The 18794-nt window shown below is 43.0% G+C and overlaps 1 protein-coding gene across 1 annotated transcript in view; it reads right to left on the bottom strand.

Moving 5' to 3' along the window:
- LOC122943726 (inter-alpha-trypsin inhibitor heavy chain H3-like) overlaps nt 1–18794 on the bottom strand; it is a 110967-nt gene that overhangs the window by 65145 nt on the left and 27028 nt on the right. Inside the window, exons 3-6 of the mRNA XM_044301699.1 lie at nt 14594–14760; nt 13853–13957; nt 2736–2898; nt 773–883 (exon numbers count right to left, since the gene is read on the bottom strand). Coding sequence (XP_044157634.1) covers nt 773–883; nt 2736–2898; nt 13853–13957; nt 14594–14760 — 546 coding nt within the window. The remainder of the gene's footprint in view (nt 1–772; nt 884–2735; nt 2899–13852; nt 13958–14593; nt 14761–18794) is intronic.

Raw genomic sequence — 18794 nt, 5'->3', positions numbered from 1 at the left:
ATGGCACTGGTGGGGGAGCTGATGGCACTGGAGGAGCTGATGGCATGGGAGAGTCCATGGCACTGGGGGGAGCTGGTGGCACTGGGGAAGAAACTAATGGCACTGGAGGGGGAACTGATGGCACAAGGGAGGGGGAACTGATGGCAATGGGGGGGAGCTTATTGGATTGGGGCTGCTGATGGCACTGGGGGGGGAGATGGTGGCATGGAGAGGGCCTGATGGTGCTGAGGACTAATGGCATGGGGGGAGACTGGTGGCATGGGGGGGCTAAAGAGTTTTTATAGAAAGCTTTCTTTTCATTTGTTTTTTCTTATTAGAGTACTAGATTAATCGTTGGATTAATTGGTAGATACTGGATTACTAAAAAATTCAATAGCTGAAGCCCTATGTAAGCAACCACTTTAGGCTACATGCACACGACCATATGTGTTTTGCGGTCCGCAAATTGCAGATCCGCAAAAAAAAAAAAAAAACGGATGACATCCGTATGCCATTCATTTTTTTTTGCGGCTCCATTGTAACAATGCCTCAAACAGACAATAGGACATGTTCTATTTTTTTGCGGGGCTACCAAACGGACATGCTGATGCGGACAGTCCCCATTTTTTGCGGACCCATTGAAATGAATGGGTCCGCATTCTATCCGCAAAAAAAAAACAGAACGGACACGGAAACAAACAACGTCCCTGTGCATGTAGCCTTACAGGTACATGTGCGATAACGTGCACGTATTAAGATAAGTATTTAACACATTTTGGCATTAAGATATTACCTTTTCTCCAGAGAAAGACTTTTGTATAGTAGGTAGTAGGTCATTTGTTACAAAAGACGCTTGGGCATCTAGAAAGCTGATGCCTTGAGGTTCATCAATGTCTACTTCGATCTGAAAAATATTTTAAAAAATATATATTACCCAGTTAACACCTGGATGCAGGAATGCAGTCTATTTTGGCCTTCAGAGAGTGTTTACTTTTGTCTTAGGCCATCCCCAACATCGAAGAGCTATACATTTTTTTTCTATCTATTGTAACTGCATGAGATCCTGTTTTCAGAAGGACAAGCTGTTTTTTTTAAAGGGGGTGTCACACCTTGCCAATTCTAAAGCACAATGGGACTAATCGCCGAGCACCTGGTGTCCGTGAAACAGCAAAGGAGGATGGCGATCCGCTGTTTCAGTAGGTCTCATTGCAGTGCAAGCCGCTCTGCTGTTTCCCAACTTACCTTAGAAATGGTGAGACGGGAAAACCCCTTTAATTGCACCAATTTTAATAGCTTTTTGTGCTGCTGCAATTTTTATGCTAATCTATACAGCCATCTCCGCCCAATCTATACACTCCCAAACCTGCCCAGTCCCCTTTGTGCCCCCACACAGTAGTTATGCCACCATAGTACCCCCACACAGTAGTTATTCTCCCCAAGTGACACCCTTCACAGTAGTTATGCCCCCTTAGTGCGCTCACACAATATGACCCCTTAGTACTTTTTTGGGATACATACAACTTTTTGATCCCTTTTTACTCTGAAAGTTTCCAGAAATGTTTTTATCCTTTTGTGGTACATGTATATGTGTTAAAGGGGTTGTGCCACTAATAACACATTCCCTATCTACAGGAGAGGGTATATGTGTTTGATCGCTGGGGTCTGACTGCTGGGCCCCAAAGAAATCATGAGAACAGGGGTCTGGAAGTGCAGCTGAACTGCCCCATGGGAATGGAGCCACAGTGAGCCTGTCCATCCTACTTGATCATTAATTGGTTAAAGCATGGGCGTACACACATCTCATAGGGCCCCACAGCAAAACTTAGAATGGGCCTCTCTGTGCCCCCAATTTCCCAGTACGTATGCATAAAACACTTACAGGCAATTCATAACGCAAAGCACAATACCCCAGATTTCTAAAGAATTTTTATTAAGCGGAAGAAATTTGAATTTAAAAAAAATTGGAATAAAAAAAGTCTCACCCACTTTCTCTGACTAAGGCCTCATGCACACGACTGTTGTTTTGGTCCGCATCCGAGCTGCAGTTTTTGCGTCTCGAATGCGGACCCATTCACTTCAATGGGGCCGCAAAAGATGCGGACAGCACTCCGTGTGCTGTCCGCATCCGTTGCTCTGTTCCGTAGACCCGCCCAAAAAATAGAACATGTTCTATTTTTGTCCGTTTTGCGGACAAGAATAGGCATTTCCACAATGGGCCGCCCGTTCCGTTCCGCAAATTGCGGAAGGCACACGGGCTGCTTCCATTTTTTGAGGATCTGCGGTTACGGATCGCAAAAATCGGAACGGTCGTGTGCATGAGGCCTAACATGTTGCAAAGTGGAACAGGTGCATCAAAAATATAGCTCTCATCCTGAACAGCACATTTCTCAGTGTAATTACAGCAGACAACTGACATAGATACACCAATAAATTCTCCAGTTTCACTTCACATATTACAAAGATATCTGCCTGCAGCCACCACTAGAGGGAGCTCAGTGCATAGGAGTTTATACACTGCAATAGAAGCTATAATAATGTCTTTGTATTGAGCTCCCCCTAGGGATGGCTACATGAAAATGCAATGTTTTTATCTCAGAAGGGAAGAAGGAGATCAGTGTGGCAACCCTGCCCCCTCCCTCCCCGGGCCCAGTAGCAGTCATGTGGACTGCCTGTATTGAAGGCACACAATGGGTTAAATAAATGATTTCTTGTCCTAATATATTGTTCAATTTAAAATGTTTTTGCAGGAGTCGTACCTCGTATTTTCTTATAAGAGTTTTTGGTTGAACTTTGATGAACATCTCATACTTTCCAAGGTGACGTTTCAGCATTTCTTCATAGACCAACTCAAATGTGACTTTACTTTCTGGAGCCACATTAACAGACACAGTGAACTTCTCCGTCTTCCTTCCAGAGGCCCTGTATAGACCAGCAGTAAAAATGACTCTATATTAGTATGATATATATGTGGTACACTATATATGTAGTATCATACAATACACCCTCTTATAATAACAATATTGGAGCATATTTATGAAAACTTCTGATTTCTGTGAGAAAAGAAGTTGTGATAAACACCAGAAATATGGCACATGCAAAGCTGTAATGATATACTACCCATATAGCTACTGTGTTCCAGTTCCAATACCTAATCCGGTGAGCACTGTGGCCTCCTCACAGCTCACCAAGCACAGCGCTGAACATTGTATAGTGGCCGTGCTTGGTACTGCAGCTCAGGCCCATTCACTTGAATCGTGATCGATCGATGTCACGTCACTGGCCTTGAAAGAGGCCGCAGAGTTTAATAGAACATGGTAGCCTCTCAAACAGCTGATCACCGAGAATGTCAGGAGTCAGACCTCCACTGATCAGATATGGGTGACTTAACCTGAGGATAGGTCATCAATATTTTATCCCCAGAAAACATTTTTAAGATCAGTCTTTGTTATATATGTTAATTTAACAACTCTTCTTCACAGACCAATGTTAATTCAGACACATTGATAGTTTTCAAGAACATTAAACTTTTTCTGTGACAATCAAATTACCCCAGAACTACTGTAAGGGTACGTCCACATGGAACAGGTCCGCTGCAGATTTTCTACAGTAGAATATCTCCAGTGTATCTCCAGAATGCCGTAGCAGAAAAAATCCGCAAAAAATACTTCGCAGATTTTATTGCAGGATTCATAGCATAAATGCTGCAGATTCCATCTTCTCCATCACAAAGGGCAAAATCCTTGCTGGAAATGGGAGCACCACTATAGTTTTCAGTTTCATCTAGTAGGCAACGGATGAAACTGTGTAGTTCTGGTGCCAACTTCTGCCAGAGATATAAAAAAGAGCAGAGCACTGCAGACCTCATGTCAGTAAGAAAGCACAATGAAATTCCAGCACTCACGATTTTGGTAGCTAAAATCTTCGTCTTTTATTCAGGCAGTAGACATATAGACAGGACATCCACCCACAAGTGCAGCAACCTTGACGCGTTTCGAACAGTAGTTCTTAGTCGTAACAATGAGCAGTGTCTCCTCTGGCACCTTTATACCAGTCTGTACCAAAATGTAATTGCTTTTCTCCTCCACCTGAGGGGTGGGGGAGTGTAGGAGGCAGGGAACATTTTAACCTCTTGTTTTCCAGGTGAGGCACTGCTCATATGTTTCACAATAGAAAATTCATGCATCTATACAAAGTCACTGATTATTACAAAAATTTGTGTTGAAAAATAACCATTAAATAAAAACAGTGAACATATTAAAATTGTCAAAGAATGTCAATTGTCAGGATAGCATCAGAACACCATATTGGTTATATATAGCCAACTTATTTGTATGGATCCACATATATTAGTGCTGTGTTGCTAATTCTGGCATGGATCCCTTTTCTCCATTACTGCTCTTGATTGAATTGAAAAAATGCATGCATACATAGCTATGATGAAAGGAAATGTGAAAAAACAGGAAAGTCATGAGTTAGTAGAAATACATAAGTTCATTTTTCTTATTGAGGCCATTTGGATGTCTGGTATTCAACTTAAAAATCCAAAAAGCCTCTCTGAGTCTCACTAAACGTTTAAAATCTCCTCCTCTGTTAGGTAATTTCACCTGTTCAATTGCAAAGGCTTTGAAATTGCGCACTTGGCTTTCGTGTTTACTAATAAAATGTTTAGCCGCATTGGATGTGTTCACACTATGCGGATTTTTTATGTAGTTGAGGTGCTCCAGAATTCGGACCTTAAATTTTCTAGTGGTACATCCCACATATAACATGTCACAGGCTATACATTTTATGATATATACCACCCCCATAGAATTACAATTAATATAAGATTTGATTGGATATATGTGTGAATTATTCGCATCGTGAAAAGTTTTGGTATTTACTGCGTATGTACAAGTGCGGCAGCGCAAACTTCCGCATTTAGTGAAACCCTTGTATATAAGCCAGGGATCCCGTTTATATTTGTTTCGATGTATGTACATGGAGGGTGATAAATCATTCCCTATAGTTCTTGGCCGTCTTGACACAATTCTACAACCTTGTTTTAGCGCACAGTGCAATATTTCGTCATCATGAAGAATAGGTAAATATTTTTTAATAATTTGTTGAATTTTTTCAAATTGTTTACTGTACGTCAAAACAAGTGTAGGTAAATTGTCTTTTTCGTTTTTATTTACATTTATATCTGAACTCTCACTTTTTGATATCTGTTTAGAGATATTTTTATTTTTAGGAGTTGAAAAGAGTAAGGCTTCTCTATTTTTCTTTTTAGTTATAGCTAGGCCTCTGGATATCATCCAGTTTGGATATGCTCTTTGTTTTAATCTATTTATAATAGTTTGAGCCTCTATTTCAAAAGCCGCTGCGGTACTGCAGTTTCTGTAGGCACGTGTGAATTCTCCCACAGGAATTGATTTTATTGTGTGTAGGGGGTGATGGCTATTTGCCCGTAGTAATGTATTTCCTGTTATTTCCTTGCGGTAGGTTTTAGTTTGTATAATCTGGTTCAGTTTTCCTGTAAGTGTTAGATCAAGAAAATTGATACATTGCGGATGTTCCGTATATGTAAATTTTAAATTATATGTGTTATTTTCCAGATATTGCATGAAGTGTTGTATGGCAGGTACATCGCCACTCCAGATAAGGAGCATATCATCGATGTACCTGCCATACCACACCACATGGTCCGCAAATGGATTTTTAATATTATATACATATGCCTCCTCCCAATAGGACATTGTTAGATTGGCCAGGGAGGGTGAGTACTTCGCACCCATTGATACACCAGATATCTGTACATAGTATATAGAGTTGAATGAAAAATAATTGTGAGACATCAGAAATTGAGTAACCTCCAGAGTATAATCTATAAAATCCTCAGAAAAATTGCTGTATTTGTGCAAATGGAATTCAAGTGCTAGCATCGCCACATGATGTGGTATTGATGGATAAAGCGATACCACATCAATAGACAACCATCTGTAGTTTTCAGCCCAGGTCATGTCATAAAAAGATTGCAGAATTGATCTGGTATCTTTAATATACCCTGGGATTCTTTTGACAAGGGGCTGTAAACTACAGTCTAGCCATTCACCCAGCCTCTCTGTTAGGGATCCAATCCCACTGACTATGGGGCGTAGAGGGGGAGGAAATTGGCCCTTGTGGACTTTAGGGAGGGCATGCATTATAGGTGTAACTGTAAATTCTACATTTAAATAATTAAATTGTTTTTGGTTAATGTGATTATATTCCAAACCTTTTCGCAAAATCTCAAGAAATTCCCCTTTATATTTGGGTAAAGGGTCAATATCTAACTTTTGATATACTGAGAGATCAGAGAGCAATTTATTAATTTGTTCACAGTACATGTCACAATCTGGAATATGATAGATGTGTTGATGCTCAGAAATTTAAAATCACTAATCCGGATTTCTATCCTATCATGTCCAGAACTACCAATATGGACACCTTTCAAGATATCATAGAGAGGGAGCTAAAAGAAATACATAGTCACATCCAGGACGAGGGGGGATATACCAACCTGCCTATGAAATATAAAAAAGCAATCAAGGAACTAGCAGATAATGAACGTATTGTTATAAAAATGGCCGATAAGGGAGGCTCCGTCGTCGTCCTGGATTGTGACATGTACTGTGAACAAATGAATAAATTGCTCTCTGATCTCTCAGTATATCAAAAGTTAGATATTGACCCTTTACCCAAATATAAAGGGGAATTTCTTGAGATTTTGCGAAAAGGTTTGGAATATAATCACATTAACCAAAAACAATTTAATTATTTAAATGTAGAATTTACAGTTACACCTATAATGCATGCCCTCCCTAAAGTCCACAAGGGCCAATTTCCTCCCCCTCTACGCCCCATAGTCAGCGGGATTGGATCCCTAACAGAGAGGCTGGGTGAATGGCTAGACTGTAGTTTACAGCCCCTTGTCAAAAGAATCCCAGAGTATATTAAAGATACCAGATCAATTCTGCAATCTTTTTATGACATGACCTGGGCTGAAAACTACAGATGGTTGTCCATTGATGTGGTATCGCTTTATCCATCAATACCACATCATGTGGCGATGCTAGCACTTGAATTCCATTTGCACAAATACAGCAATTTTTCTGAGGATTTTATAGATTATACTCTGGAGGTTACTCAATTTCTGATGTCTCACAATTATTTTTCATTCAACTCTATATACTATGTACAGATATCTGGTGTATCAATGGGTGCGAAGTACTCACCCTCCCTGGCCAATCTAACAATGTCCTATTGGGAGGAGGCATATGTATATAATATTAAAAATCCATTTGCGGACCATGTGGTGTGGTATGGCAGGTACATCGATGATATGCTCCTTATCTGGAGTGGTGATGTACCTGCCATACAACACTTCATGCAATATCTGGAAAATAACACATATAATTTAAAATTTACATATACGGAACATCCGCAATGTATCAATTTTCTTGATCTAACACTTACAGGAAAACTGAACCAGATTATACAAACTAAAACCTACCGCAAGGAAATAACAGGAAATACATTACTACGGGCAAATAGCCATCACCCCCTACACACAATAAAATCAATTCCTGTGGGAGAATTCACACGTGCCTACAGAAACTGCAGTACCGCAGCGGCTTTTGAAATAGAGGCTCAAACTATTATAAATAGATTAAAACAAAGAGCATATCCAAACTGGATGATATCCAGAGGCCTAGCTATAACTAAAAAGAAAAATAGAGAAGCCTTACTCTTTTCAACTCCTAAAAATAAAAATATCTCTAAACAGATATCAAAAAGTGAGAGTTCAGATATAAATGTAAATAAAAACGAAAAAGATAATTTACCTACACTTGTTTTGACGTACAGTAAACAATTTGAAAAAATTCAACAAATTATTAAAAAATATTTACCTATTCTTCATGATGACGAAATATTGCACTGTGCGCTAAAACAAGGTTGTAGAATTGTGTCAAGACGGCCAAGAACTATAGGGAATGATTTATCACCCTCCATGTATATACATCGAAACGAATATAAACGGGATCCCTGGCTTATATACAAGGGTTTCACTAAATGCGGAAGTTTGCGCTGCCGCACTTGTACATACGCAGTAAATACCAAAACTTTTCACGATGCGAATAATTCACACATATATCCAATCAAATCTTATATTAATTGTAATTCTATGGGGGTGGTATATATCATAAAATGTATAGCCTGTGACATGTTATATGTGGGATGTACCACTAGAAAATTTAAGGTCCGAATTCTGGAGCACCTCAACTACATAAAAAATCCGCATAGTGTGAACACATCCAATGCGGCTAAACATTTTATTAGTAAACACGAAAGCCAGGTGCGCAATTTCAAAGCCTTTGCAATTGAACAGGTGAAATTACCTAACAGAGGAGGAGATTTTAAACGTTTAGTGAGACTCAGAGAGGCTTTTGGGATTTTTAAGTTGAATACCAGACATCCAAATGGCCTCAATAAGAAAAATGAACTTATGTATTTCTACTAACTCATGACTTTCCTGTTTTTTCACATTTCCTTTCATCATAGCTATGTATGCATGCATTTTTTCAATTCAATCAAGAGCAGTAATGGAGAAAAGGGATCCATGCCAGAATTAGCAACACAGCACTAATATATGTGGATCCATACAAATAAGTTGGCTATATATAACCAATATGGTGTTCTGATGCTATCCTGACAATTGACATTCTTTGACAATTTTAATATGTTCACTGTTTTTATTTAATGGTTATTTTTCAACACAAATTTTTGTAATAATCAGTGACTTTGTATAGATGCATGAATTTTCTATTGTGAAACATATGAGCAGTGCCTCACCTGGAAAACAAGAGGTTAAAATGTTCCCTGCCTCCTACACTCCCCCACCCCTCAGGTGGAGGGGAAAAGCAATTACATTTTGGTACAGACTGGTATAAAGGTGCCAGAGGAGACACTGCTCATTGTTACGACTAAGAACTACTGTTCGAAACGCGTCAAGGTTGCTGCACTTGTGGGTGGATGTCCTGTTTATATGTCTACTGCCTGAATAAAAGACGAAGATTTTAGCTACCAAAATCGTGAGTGCTGGAATTTCATTGTGCTTTCATATCAAGAATATACGGGCTTGCCGGCCTTTTCCGTGCACGCAGGTGGTGGAATAATTGGGTGAGCTGGACTTTTCTTTGTGCATATTCTCATGTCAGTAAGGCCGAATGCACACGGCCGTGGAACACGGACGTGAACGGTCCGTGGTATCCCGGCCTGGCATTCTGCTGACAGCAGGAGCGCACGGCATCATTGGTTGCTATGACGCTGTGCGCTTCATGCCGCCGCTGCACTACAGTAATACACTCGTACAGATCATGTCAGCAGGATGACAGGCCGGCATACCACAGACCGCTCACGTCCGTGTTCCACGGCTGTGTGCATTCGGCCTAACAGGAAGACAGATTGAAGAATGAATACAAAGCTGCTGCTGGAGACAAAACCAGCAATATTCCTGCATGTAGCTAGCAAGTGGAGTCAACTGGTACTAGTCATAAGAGTGTAACATCTCAGGGCATAGAAACGGCCACAGAGCAGCTAAGCATGATAAAGGAGTTGATGTTGGAGCTGAAGGGTAAGAAAGAAGCTTAGTCATCTGTGCATCCAGCAAGCAGGCTGCTCATTCTATATTTGTCAGGCCTGTGGTCAAGTGCAGCCAGCCTGCTGCCTGTACACAACCCAATGTGAGATGTTATGTGCAAATCTGTGTATCATGAGGGAGGGCACACTGCGATTGACTGGGACTATGCAGTAATGTGCCATGTGTAGAGATAGCTGTGGTGATAAATGCAGATACAACCATCTTAATTGCTGCCACTCTGAGGAGACTGGAGCCAGAGTGTCACCATTCATGTGGTGGTTGCCATAAAAGACAGAGGGAGATTGAGCTGTTGCCTCTTAAAGAGACTGTTGTGAGGGGTTATGCTCGGGATCGCCTTTGCTGGGGTCAAAGGACACTTGTCTGTTCCATCCAACGCAGATCAAACACCGGGGTATAAGTTTTAAGCTGACTTGTAGCCAGGTTTATTAATAAGGTTGTAGATAAAAAAAATAACAAAACTGAAAAAGAAATCCTCACCTGTCCGGCTGTCACGGTATGGAGTTGTTGCCGTGACACTGTCTTCGCGCATGCTGGTTGCCGGTGGCAACGTGCTGTGGTATTGCATGCGTGTGTGTTTCCCTTTATGCTGGGTTCAGACCTGAGCGTTCTGAAAGGAGCGCTCTGTATGTGCGATTATACAGGCGTTTTTCAATCGCGCATACAGAGACAAGCGAACACCCATTGTCGCGCGTTCCCGAAAGTCTATGTACGGGAACGCGCGACAAGACGCCCCAAAGAAGCTCATGTACTTCTTGGGGTGTTGGGCGTTTTACAGCGCGATCGTACGCGCTGTAAAACGCCCAGGTGAGAATCATTCCCATAGGGAATCATTGGTTTCTCCTTGTTGAGCGTTTTACAGCGCGTAGGAACGTGCTGTAAAACGCTCAGGTGTGAACCCAGCCTCAAGGCTGTTTTCCTTCCCTCCTGGTGTGCACAGGGTTAAGGTGTGAGCTTGGTGGAGTTAGGTGTGGTCTCTTGTCTCTTTATATATTGTTGCTGTGAGACAGATCAGTTGGATGCCTGCCTTTGTTGGAGTAGGAGCTTGCGCCTATCTCTATGCTATCTGAGGGCCATCCTAGTTGTCATCGACGTCTCCTGCAATGTCTTTCCCTTGTTGCTTTGCCTATGCCTTTCCTCACTTGATGGCTCTGAGTTTGGGGTGTTATTTTCAGGGTAATATTTGTATGTCATTTGGTGTTGAATGTCTGGTTGGTGTGGTGTTTGTGATCAGCATGGTTGTTTGACATTTCCCCTGTTGGTCTGTTGTGTCCTCCAAAAGGGGGTCTCATGGTTCCCTGGAGGGGAAACCAATAGTCAAGTCTGTGAGCTATTGCTGGAGTGCTGGTTCCTGTGTGTCAGTACGTTCTGCATCCGGTTGGTGTTTGGATTGTAGTGAGTTTGTATGGGTTTCAGTTTATCTCTGTGTTCTTCTTTGGTTTCTTCCAGCTGTTGTGGCAGGTAAGTCACTAAGTATTCCGTTGTTCAGTGGTTTCTTGCCACTGGATACTTATCTGCAGTTCCTCTCCTTGCTGTTAGGCCTGCAGACACTCCTGCTTTTCTCTGTGTTTGAAGAGCAGGTTGTCTCTGGCCCTAACCTTACTTTTCAAGGGATCGCTAGGGTCAGTAGGGCCCAGGTTCCCGAGTATGATCCCCCTACCATTGAGGCCGGCTTATACAGTTAGGAGGTCAGGGATAGGATGAGGGATGTGCTAGGAGCTGTCTCGCTACCTTATCCATGGTATCTGGCCTGGTGGCATCCTATTTATCCTCTACATTGTACGGTGGGGGGTTTCCCCCCACTCCACATCGTGATACCGGCACTTACTATACACAAGAAGTCCCTATCTCCTTGCTGAAGGGCTTCTCCCAGTCGGCTCACAAAACAAGGCTTTCAGCAACCTTTTACTCACGTTTTGTCTCATTCACACAGACAGACTTTCTATGTCCCCAGGCAGAGACTGACTGACCTCCTGGCTCTGTTATATCCCCACCCTTTGTGCTGCTTCATTCATTATCTCACAGATGAGAGTCTTCCACCTGCTACTTCACATAGGAGAGGAATCTTGGGGGAAATATACCTCCCCTCCACCACCAATCCTGCATTGGTGTCACACTGTGTTATGTCTGCTTTTGTCACGTAGAAAGACAATGTAACTAACATCTTTGATTTTAACTATATACCTGTGCCCTTATTGAGAGATTTGTAACCATTAAGTGCTTTTGCCTGTCAAAAAAACTGTGGTAACCATCTAGCTTGTTGCAGAAACAAGTAAAAACCCATCCACCTTTTGTCGGTCCTAATTAAAAATATTGAGCCGTTCTGTCACAAAGGGTTATCTGTTTGTCTAGCTGTGTGAATTGCACTTTTTTTCTTTCACTTTGTGCTGGTCATCTAATAACCCTTAGCAAAATTAGAGATAAGAGGTCATAAACATTTATTTAAGCCACATGCTTATCAGTAAGGCCCCTTTTCACACGATCGAGTATTCCGCACAGGTGCAATGCGTGATGCAAATGCATTGGGCCCGCAAGGAATCCAGACCCATTCATTTCAATGGGTCTGTGTACATGTGCGTTGGTTTTCACGCATCACTTGCGCATTGCATGAAAATCGGAGTATGTTCTATATAATGCGATTTTCACGCAACGATGGTCTCATAAAAGTGAATGGAACTGCTTGAAAATCATGTGCGGATGCAATGCCTTCTTCACTGATGGTTGCTAAGAGATGTTTGTAAACATTCAGTTTTTTTATCACACGCGTGCAAAACGCATTAAATCGCATTGCACCTGCGCGATAAAAAATGACTGAATGACTTTGTTTGCGATATCGCGCATTTTTCACGAAACACATCCACAATGCATCCGGACCTAATCCGCACACGCTCATCTGCAAGAGGCCTAAGATAAGAACTGAGTTACAATGTCACGACCATGGTCATGGCCGTGATTCCTGGAACCGCATGCAGTTGCCTACAGTCTGGTCTTGTTGTCAATCACAGGTGAGGGCTGAAGTATGTTGCCTCACCTGTGGTTGCCGCTGGCAACATAATGTATTTGGCAATATAGCAGCCTGAGCTGTTGCTAGGCAGCTTGCTGTCAAGTGCATGCGGTTGCACCAGGCAACCTGTCTTTGTATGTGTGCACTTTTTGTTTGGTGTGCACAGGGTTTTGTGTGTGTGCACTTTCCCTTTAAGTGGCTTCACTACCCTGTCTGGTGTTGGAAGGGTTAATTCCCTTTCCAGTGTGTCTGTGTGGGTGTGGCTACTTGGGCTATTTAGCCTCTGATGAGATCTGCAGCTGAGGGGTACTCCAGCCTTGTTGTATGCTGGAGTCATCCTCCTGGTCTTATACCATCTGCCAGTGAGGGCCACCCCTGTGGTCATAAAACTATATGTCTGATGTTATAAGATGTTTTATGGTCTTTCTGTTTATTGCAGCTATGGTTTCCTGGGTTCCTGTGTGATGTATGGTGTGTGCTGTGTCCGTTCGTGTTGTTGTGGACAGCAGCACTTGTACATGGGTTCCAAGCTGTGTGTCTGTGGATGGTAGGTGTGGTACTTGTTTCACTTACCTGCCATTGCCATATGCTGTATATGTTCCCCTTTCCTTGCAGCTTGGCCAGTGAGACTCCTGTTCGTCCGTCTCTAGGAGGAACAGGTCGTCTTACCCTGCTCCTAGTCCAGGACTACCCTGAGGGCTAGTAGGGACCCTTAGGTTATGGAGTATGAGCCCTCCTACCATCAGGGTTGGCTCATACAGCTAGGAGTCATGGTCAGAATTAGGGACATATTAGGAGGTGACCTGCTCCCTGATTTCTGTCCTGGCCTAACAGCGACCATTATCTTCTGTCATTGCACGGCTGAGAGTTTCCCCCATCCTCAGCCGTGGCATACAATGACTGTTTATAAGGTCAGAGAGCAGAGATAAGGGGCCCATCAGATTATCTCGCTGACGGAAGAGAGAGAAAATTCAGATCCCTCTGTTAGAGCATCTCAGCTCTGTACAGAAAAATGGGCTCCATATTTGTAATAAAGACCAATTGAAAAAATTATTTTTAGCTAAAAATGAGTACAATGCAATAATTAAAAAATTGTCCCCAAAGATGTACATAGCCTTTAATTTTTCCCACCTTCCATCTAGGAATGTATCCAAAATATGTTGACTGCACACAAGAGAAATAGCATTTACCTGACTAGTCCGGCTGTTTGACCCCTTGATACAGCTTTATCATACTGTTTCTTAGCAGCTTCCTTTTCCTTAATTACTCCTGGATACGTTACTCCATCTAATGTCCTGTATTAAACAATAAAATTTGTATTTACATGTATGGAACACATTAATCCTAACAATGCCTTTTCTTTAAAGGGGTTGTTCACCTTTGGGGAGGACCCCCCCCCCCCCCCCCAAACACACACACATTGCTACAGCAAGGCAGCGTGGGGACTGAAGAAGCTGGAACCCAGCAGCTGGGAGCAGGTAAGTATGTTTCCCTCTGCAGGTCAGGTGACCTGTGTGGGAAGGGGGGGGGGGGGGGGTCTGAAAGAAGGGCTCCCAAAGGTGAACAACCCCTTTAAATGCTTCCAATAAAAGAGACTGAAGATAAGTCAATGAATTGGGGTCTGTTCTTTTGCAGCTTATCTCATCTGTCAGTATCGAGCACAGGCAAGTAGATTTCCATTTCCAGCAAAAAGAATAAATACATTTTCAATGGAGATAAGCCTTCTTTTGTGGTCTTTGACACCAATTAAATTTCCGATGACATATCAAAAAAAGTAAATGACCAGAACCATGTCTTTAATCTAAGGGAACACTTTTCATAATATTATCCAATGACCAACCTTATAGTCTGGTGGTCTCAATTTCTAATATAGATGACATTTTGATACCCAAATATTGCCCAAAAAAACACAGTAAAAATATAGTACTTACATACTGAAATTTGTAATAAAAGCTGTTTTTGGCAGATCCACATTAAAGAAGGCTTCTTTGGACACGTTGGCTCGATTAACAGCTCTGCTTGTGATGACATTATGGGCAAAGCGAGATGTCACCTGACAGTTGATAATTATACTGTAGACTTCTATATCATTTACTGGCTGCAGGACACAACATGGATGTGTGTGAGTTATTTTTATGTCCAGAAATTAACAGGGTATTCTTACCTTAGAAATCTGTGGCACAGGATCTGCCATTAATATCTGATAGATGTGGGTCCCACCTCGGAGACATACACTTATCACCAAAACAGAGGTCCAGCCTGGTGATCTGGATTTCGCCCACCATGTCTAGGTGGAGAATGACTGGAGACTGGCCTAGTGTGTCCATGGCACATTCCACTAATTTCTATGGGAGTTACAGAAACATCCAAGGGTCCATGTTAAGCTGTTTCCATAACTCCAACAGAAGGGATCGGGAAGAGCCTCAGGCTTCTTACCAAGCAGGGTCCCAGTTCTGGAGACAGATGCGGGTCCCATCTTTGGGACCTTTACCTATCAGATGTTTATGGAATATCATGTAAAAGTGAATACTTCATAAATATTTACGATAAGAAAACCCATTTTCATGTATAGGGTTTCTTGACTTATGTTTAATCTGTAACTGTAAAAGTATAAATTGCATGTATATAGAATGACATTGCAGTAGTTTTAGTCAAGTGAGCTGCTGTGACATCACATGTGGGTTTCAGTCAGGTGAGCTGTGACATCACATGTGGGTTTCAGTCAGGTAAGCTGCTGTGACATCACAAGTAGATTTCAGTCTTGTGAGCTGTGACATCACAAGTATGCTGTTATGGCATCACAAGCTGGCTTCAGTCTCATAAGCTACTGTGACATCAAAATTGTGTTTCTGTCAAGTAAGCTGCTGTGACTTCACAAAATGGGTTTGCGTCATTGGCTGTCAGATTATGTGACATCATAAGCATGTTCAAGTGAAGTAAACCGATGTAACATTACAAGTGGATTCTAGACAGGTAACATGTTGTAACATCACGTCTATCACTCAGGTAAGCTGCAGTGGCATCATCATTTTTTTTTTTTTTTATTATTTTTTTTTTTTCAGGTAAGCTGAAACAAGATTATTCCAGTGAGGTAAGCAACTGTGACATCACAAGTCTCTGACCAGTAAGCTGATGTGAAATCACAACTGCTAGTGTGATATGATAAGAGCATATCTGTTAGGAAAGCTGCATTGACAACAGGTCTACTGTGACATCACAAGTGCTTCAGTCAGATAAATTATTGTGATATCACAACTAGTTTCAATCAGGTAAGCTAAGTTATGAACCTATAAGTACCATCAAATTAGCAGTAAATTAAGTAATTAAAATAAAATAATAATTAAATAATACCATAAATAGAATGAATACAATTATTATTGTTAATAATAATAATTATAATAATAAATTAATTTCTTGCACATGCACCCTCTGTTGGTGTGACCTGGTTAACTTTCTTTTATTTTCTCCCCTTCAGGACTGAGGCATAATCTTGGGAATGAGGGTAGGGAGGCATTACTAATTTGTATACGTCTCAGGGGCAACATATTGTATGTAGATATACATACAGTATATTTTGAGATTACTTGGGATCGCCCTTGCTGGGGTCAGAGAAAATGTCTCTTTTCATCCAAATCAGGCCAACAGCAAAGAATAGGTGTGAGCAGCCACTTGGCCAAGTTTTATTGACGCATAAAATTAAACAAAATAGCAGTAAAAATATCAAATCCAGGTGGGATAAAAACCTGATGTGAGCACAGCCTTAGGCCTCATGCACACGACCGTTGTGTGCATCCGTGGCCGTTGTGCCGTTTTCCGTTTTTTTTCGCGGACCCATTGACTTTCAATGGGTCCGTGGAAAAATCGGAAAATGCACCGTTTTGCAGCCGAGGCCGTGATCCGTGTATCCTGTCCGTCAAAAAAATATGACCTGTCCTATTTTTTTGACGGACAACGGTTCACGGACCCATTCAAGTCAATGGGTCCGTGAAAGAACACGGATGCACACAAGATTGGCATCCGTGTCCGTGATCCGTGGCCGTAGGTTGCTTTCATACAGAAGGATCTGAAGATCCGTCTGCATAAAAGCTTTTTCTGATCTAAGTTTTCACTTCGTGAAAACTCATATCCGACAGTATATTCTAACACAGAGGCGTTCCCATGGTGATGGGGACGCTTCTAGTTAGAATACACTACAAACTTTGTACAAGACTGCCCCCTGCTGCCTGGCAGCACCCGATCTCTTACAGGGGGATATGATAGCACAATTAACCCCGTCAGGTGCGGCACCTGAAGGGGTTAATTGTACTATCATATTCCCCTGTAAGAGATCAGGGCTGCCAGGCAGCAGGGGGCAGACCCCCCCCCCTACCCAGTTTGAATATCGTTGGTGGCACAGTGTGCGCCCCCCATCGGGCCCCCCCTTCCTCCCTCTAATGTTAGAAATCGTTGGTGGCACAGTGTATGCCCACCATCGCCCCCCCCCCTCCCTCCCTCTATTGTAATAAATCGTTGGTGGCACAGTGTGCGCCCACCATCGGCCCCCCCTCCCTCTATAGCAGTAACAACATTGGTGGCAGTGTGCGCCCCCCATCCCTCTATAGCAGTAACAACATTGGTGGCCAGTGTGCGGCCTCCCATTCCCCCCCCCCCCATCATTGGTGGCAGCGGAGTTCCGATCGGACTCCCAGTTTAATCGCTGGGGCTCCAATCGGTAACCATGGCAACCAGGAAGCTACTGCAGCCCTGGTTGCCATGGTTACTTAGCAATAGTACAACAGTAGAAGATTCATACTTACCTGCTTGCTGCTGCGATTTCTGTGAACGGCCGGGAGCTCCTCCTACTGGTAAGTGACAGTTCTTTAGCAATGCGCCGCACAGACCTTTCACTTACCAGTAGGTGGAGCTCCCGGCCGGACACAGACATCGCAGCAGCAAGCAGGTAAGTATGAATCTTCTACTATTGTACTATTGCTAAGTAACCATGGCAGCCAGGACTGCAGTAGCATCCCGGTTGCCATGGTTACCGATCGGAGCCCCAGCGATTAAACTGGGACTCCGATCGGAACTCCGCTGCCACCAATGATGGGGGGGGGGGAATGGGAGGCCGCACACTGCCACCAATGTTGTTACTGCTATAGAGGGAGGGGGGCCGATGGTGGGCGCACACTGTGCCACCAACGATTTATTACAATAGAGGGAGGGAGGGGGGGCAATGGTGGGCGCACACTGTGCCACCAACGATTTATTACAATAGAGGGAGGGAGGGGGGGGGGCGATGGTGGGCGCACACTGTGCCACAAACGATTTCTAACATTAGAGGGAGGAAGGGGGGGCCCGATGGGGGGTGCAGACTGTGCCACCAACGATATTCAAACTGGGGAGGGGGGGGTCTGCCCCCTGCTGCCTGGCATCCCTGATCTCTTACAGGGGAATATGATAGTACAATTAACCCCTTTAGGTGCCGCACCTGAAGGGGTTAATTGTGCTATCATATCCCCCTGTAAGAGATCGAGTGCTGCCAGGCAGCAGGGGGCAGTCTTGTACAAAGTTTATAGTGTATTCTAACTAGAAGCGTCCCCATCACCATGGGAACGCCTCTGTGTTAGAATATACTGTCGGATCTGAGTTTCACGAAGTAGCTCATATCCGACAGTATATTCTAACATAGAGGCGTTCCCATGGTGATGGGGACGCTTCAAGTTAAAATATACCATCGGATTGGAGAAAACTCCAATCCGATGGTATAAAAGAACTCCAGACTTTACATTGAAAGTCAATGGGGACGGATCCGTTTGAAATGGCACCACATTGTGTCAACATCAAACGGATCCGTCCCCATTGACTTGCATTGTAATTCAGGACGGATCCGTTTGGCTCCGCGCGGCCAGGCGGACACCAAAACGACTTTTTTTTCATGTCCGTGGATCCTCCAAAAATCAAGGAAGACCCACGGATGAAAAAACGGTCACGGATCACGGACCCACGGACCCCGTTTTTGCGGACCGTGAAAAAAAACTGTCGTGTGCATGAGGCCTTAAAGGGGTTGTCCAAGTTATATTTATTGATGACCTAGGTCATCAATATCAGATCGGCTGGGGTCCAACACCCCCCCCCCCCCCCGCCGATCAGCTG

The sequence above is a fragment of the Bufo gargarizans genome, chromosome 7, assembly GCF_014858855.1.
Source record: "Bufo gargarizans isolate SCDJY-AF-19 chromosome 7, ASM1485885v1, whole genome shotgun sequence".
Lineage (NCBI taxonomy): Eukaryota > Metazoa > Chordata > Amphibia > Anura > Bufonidae > Bufo > Bufo gargarizans.
Note: the sequence above shows the minus strand (reverse complement) of the source record. Positions and strands in the feature narration are given on the sequence as shown.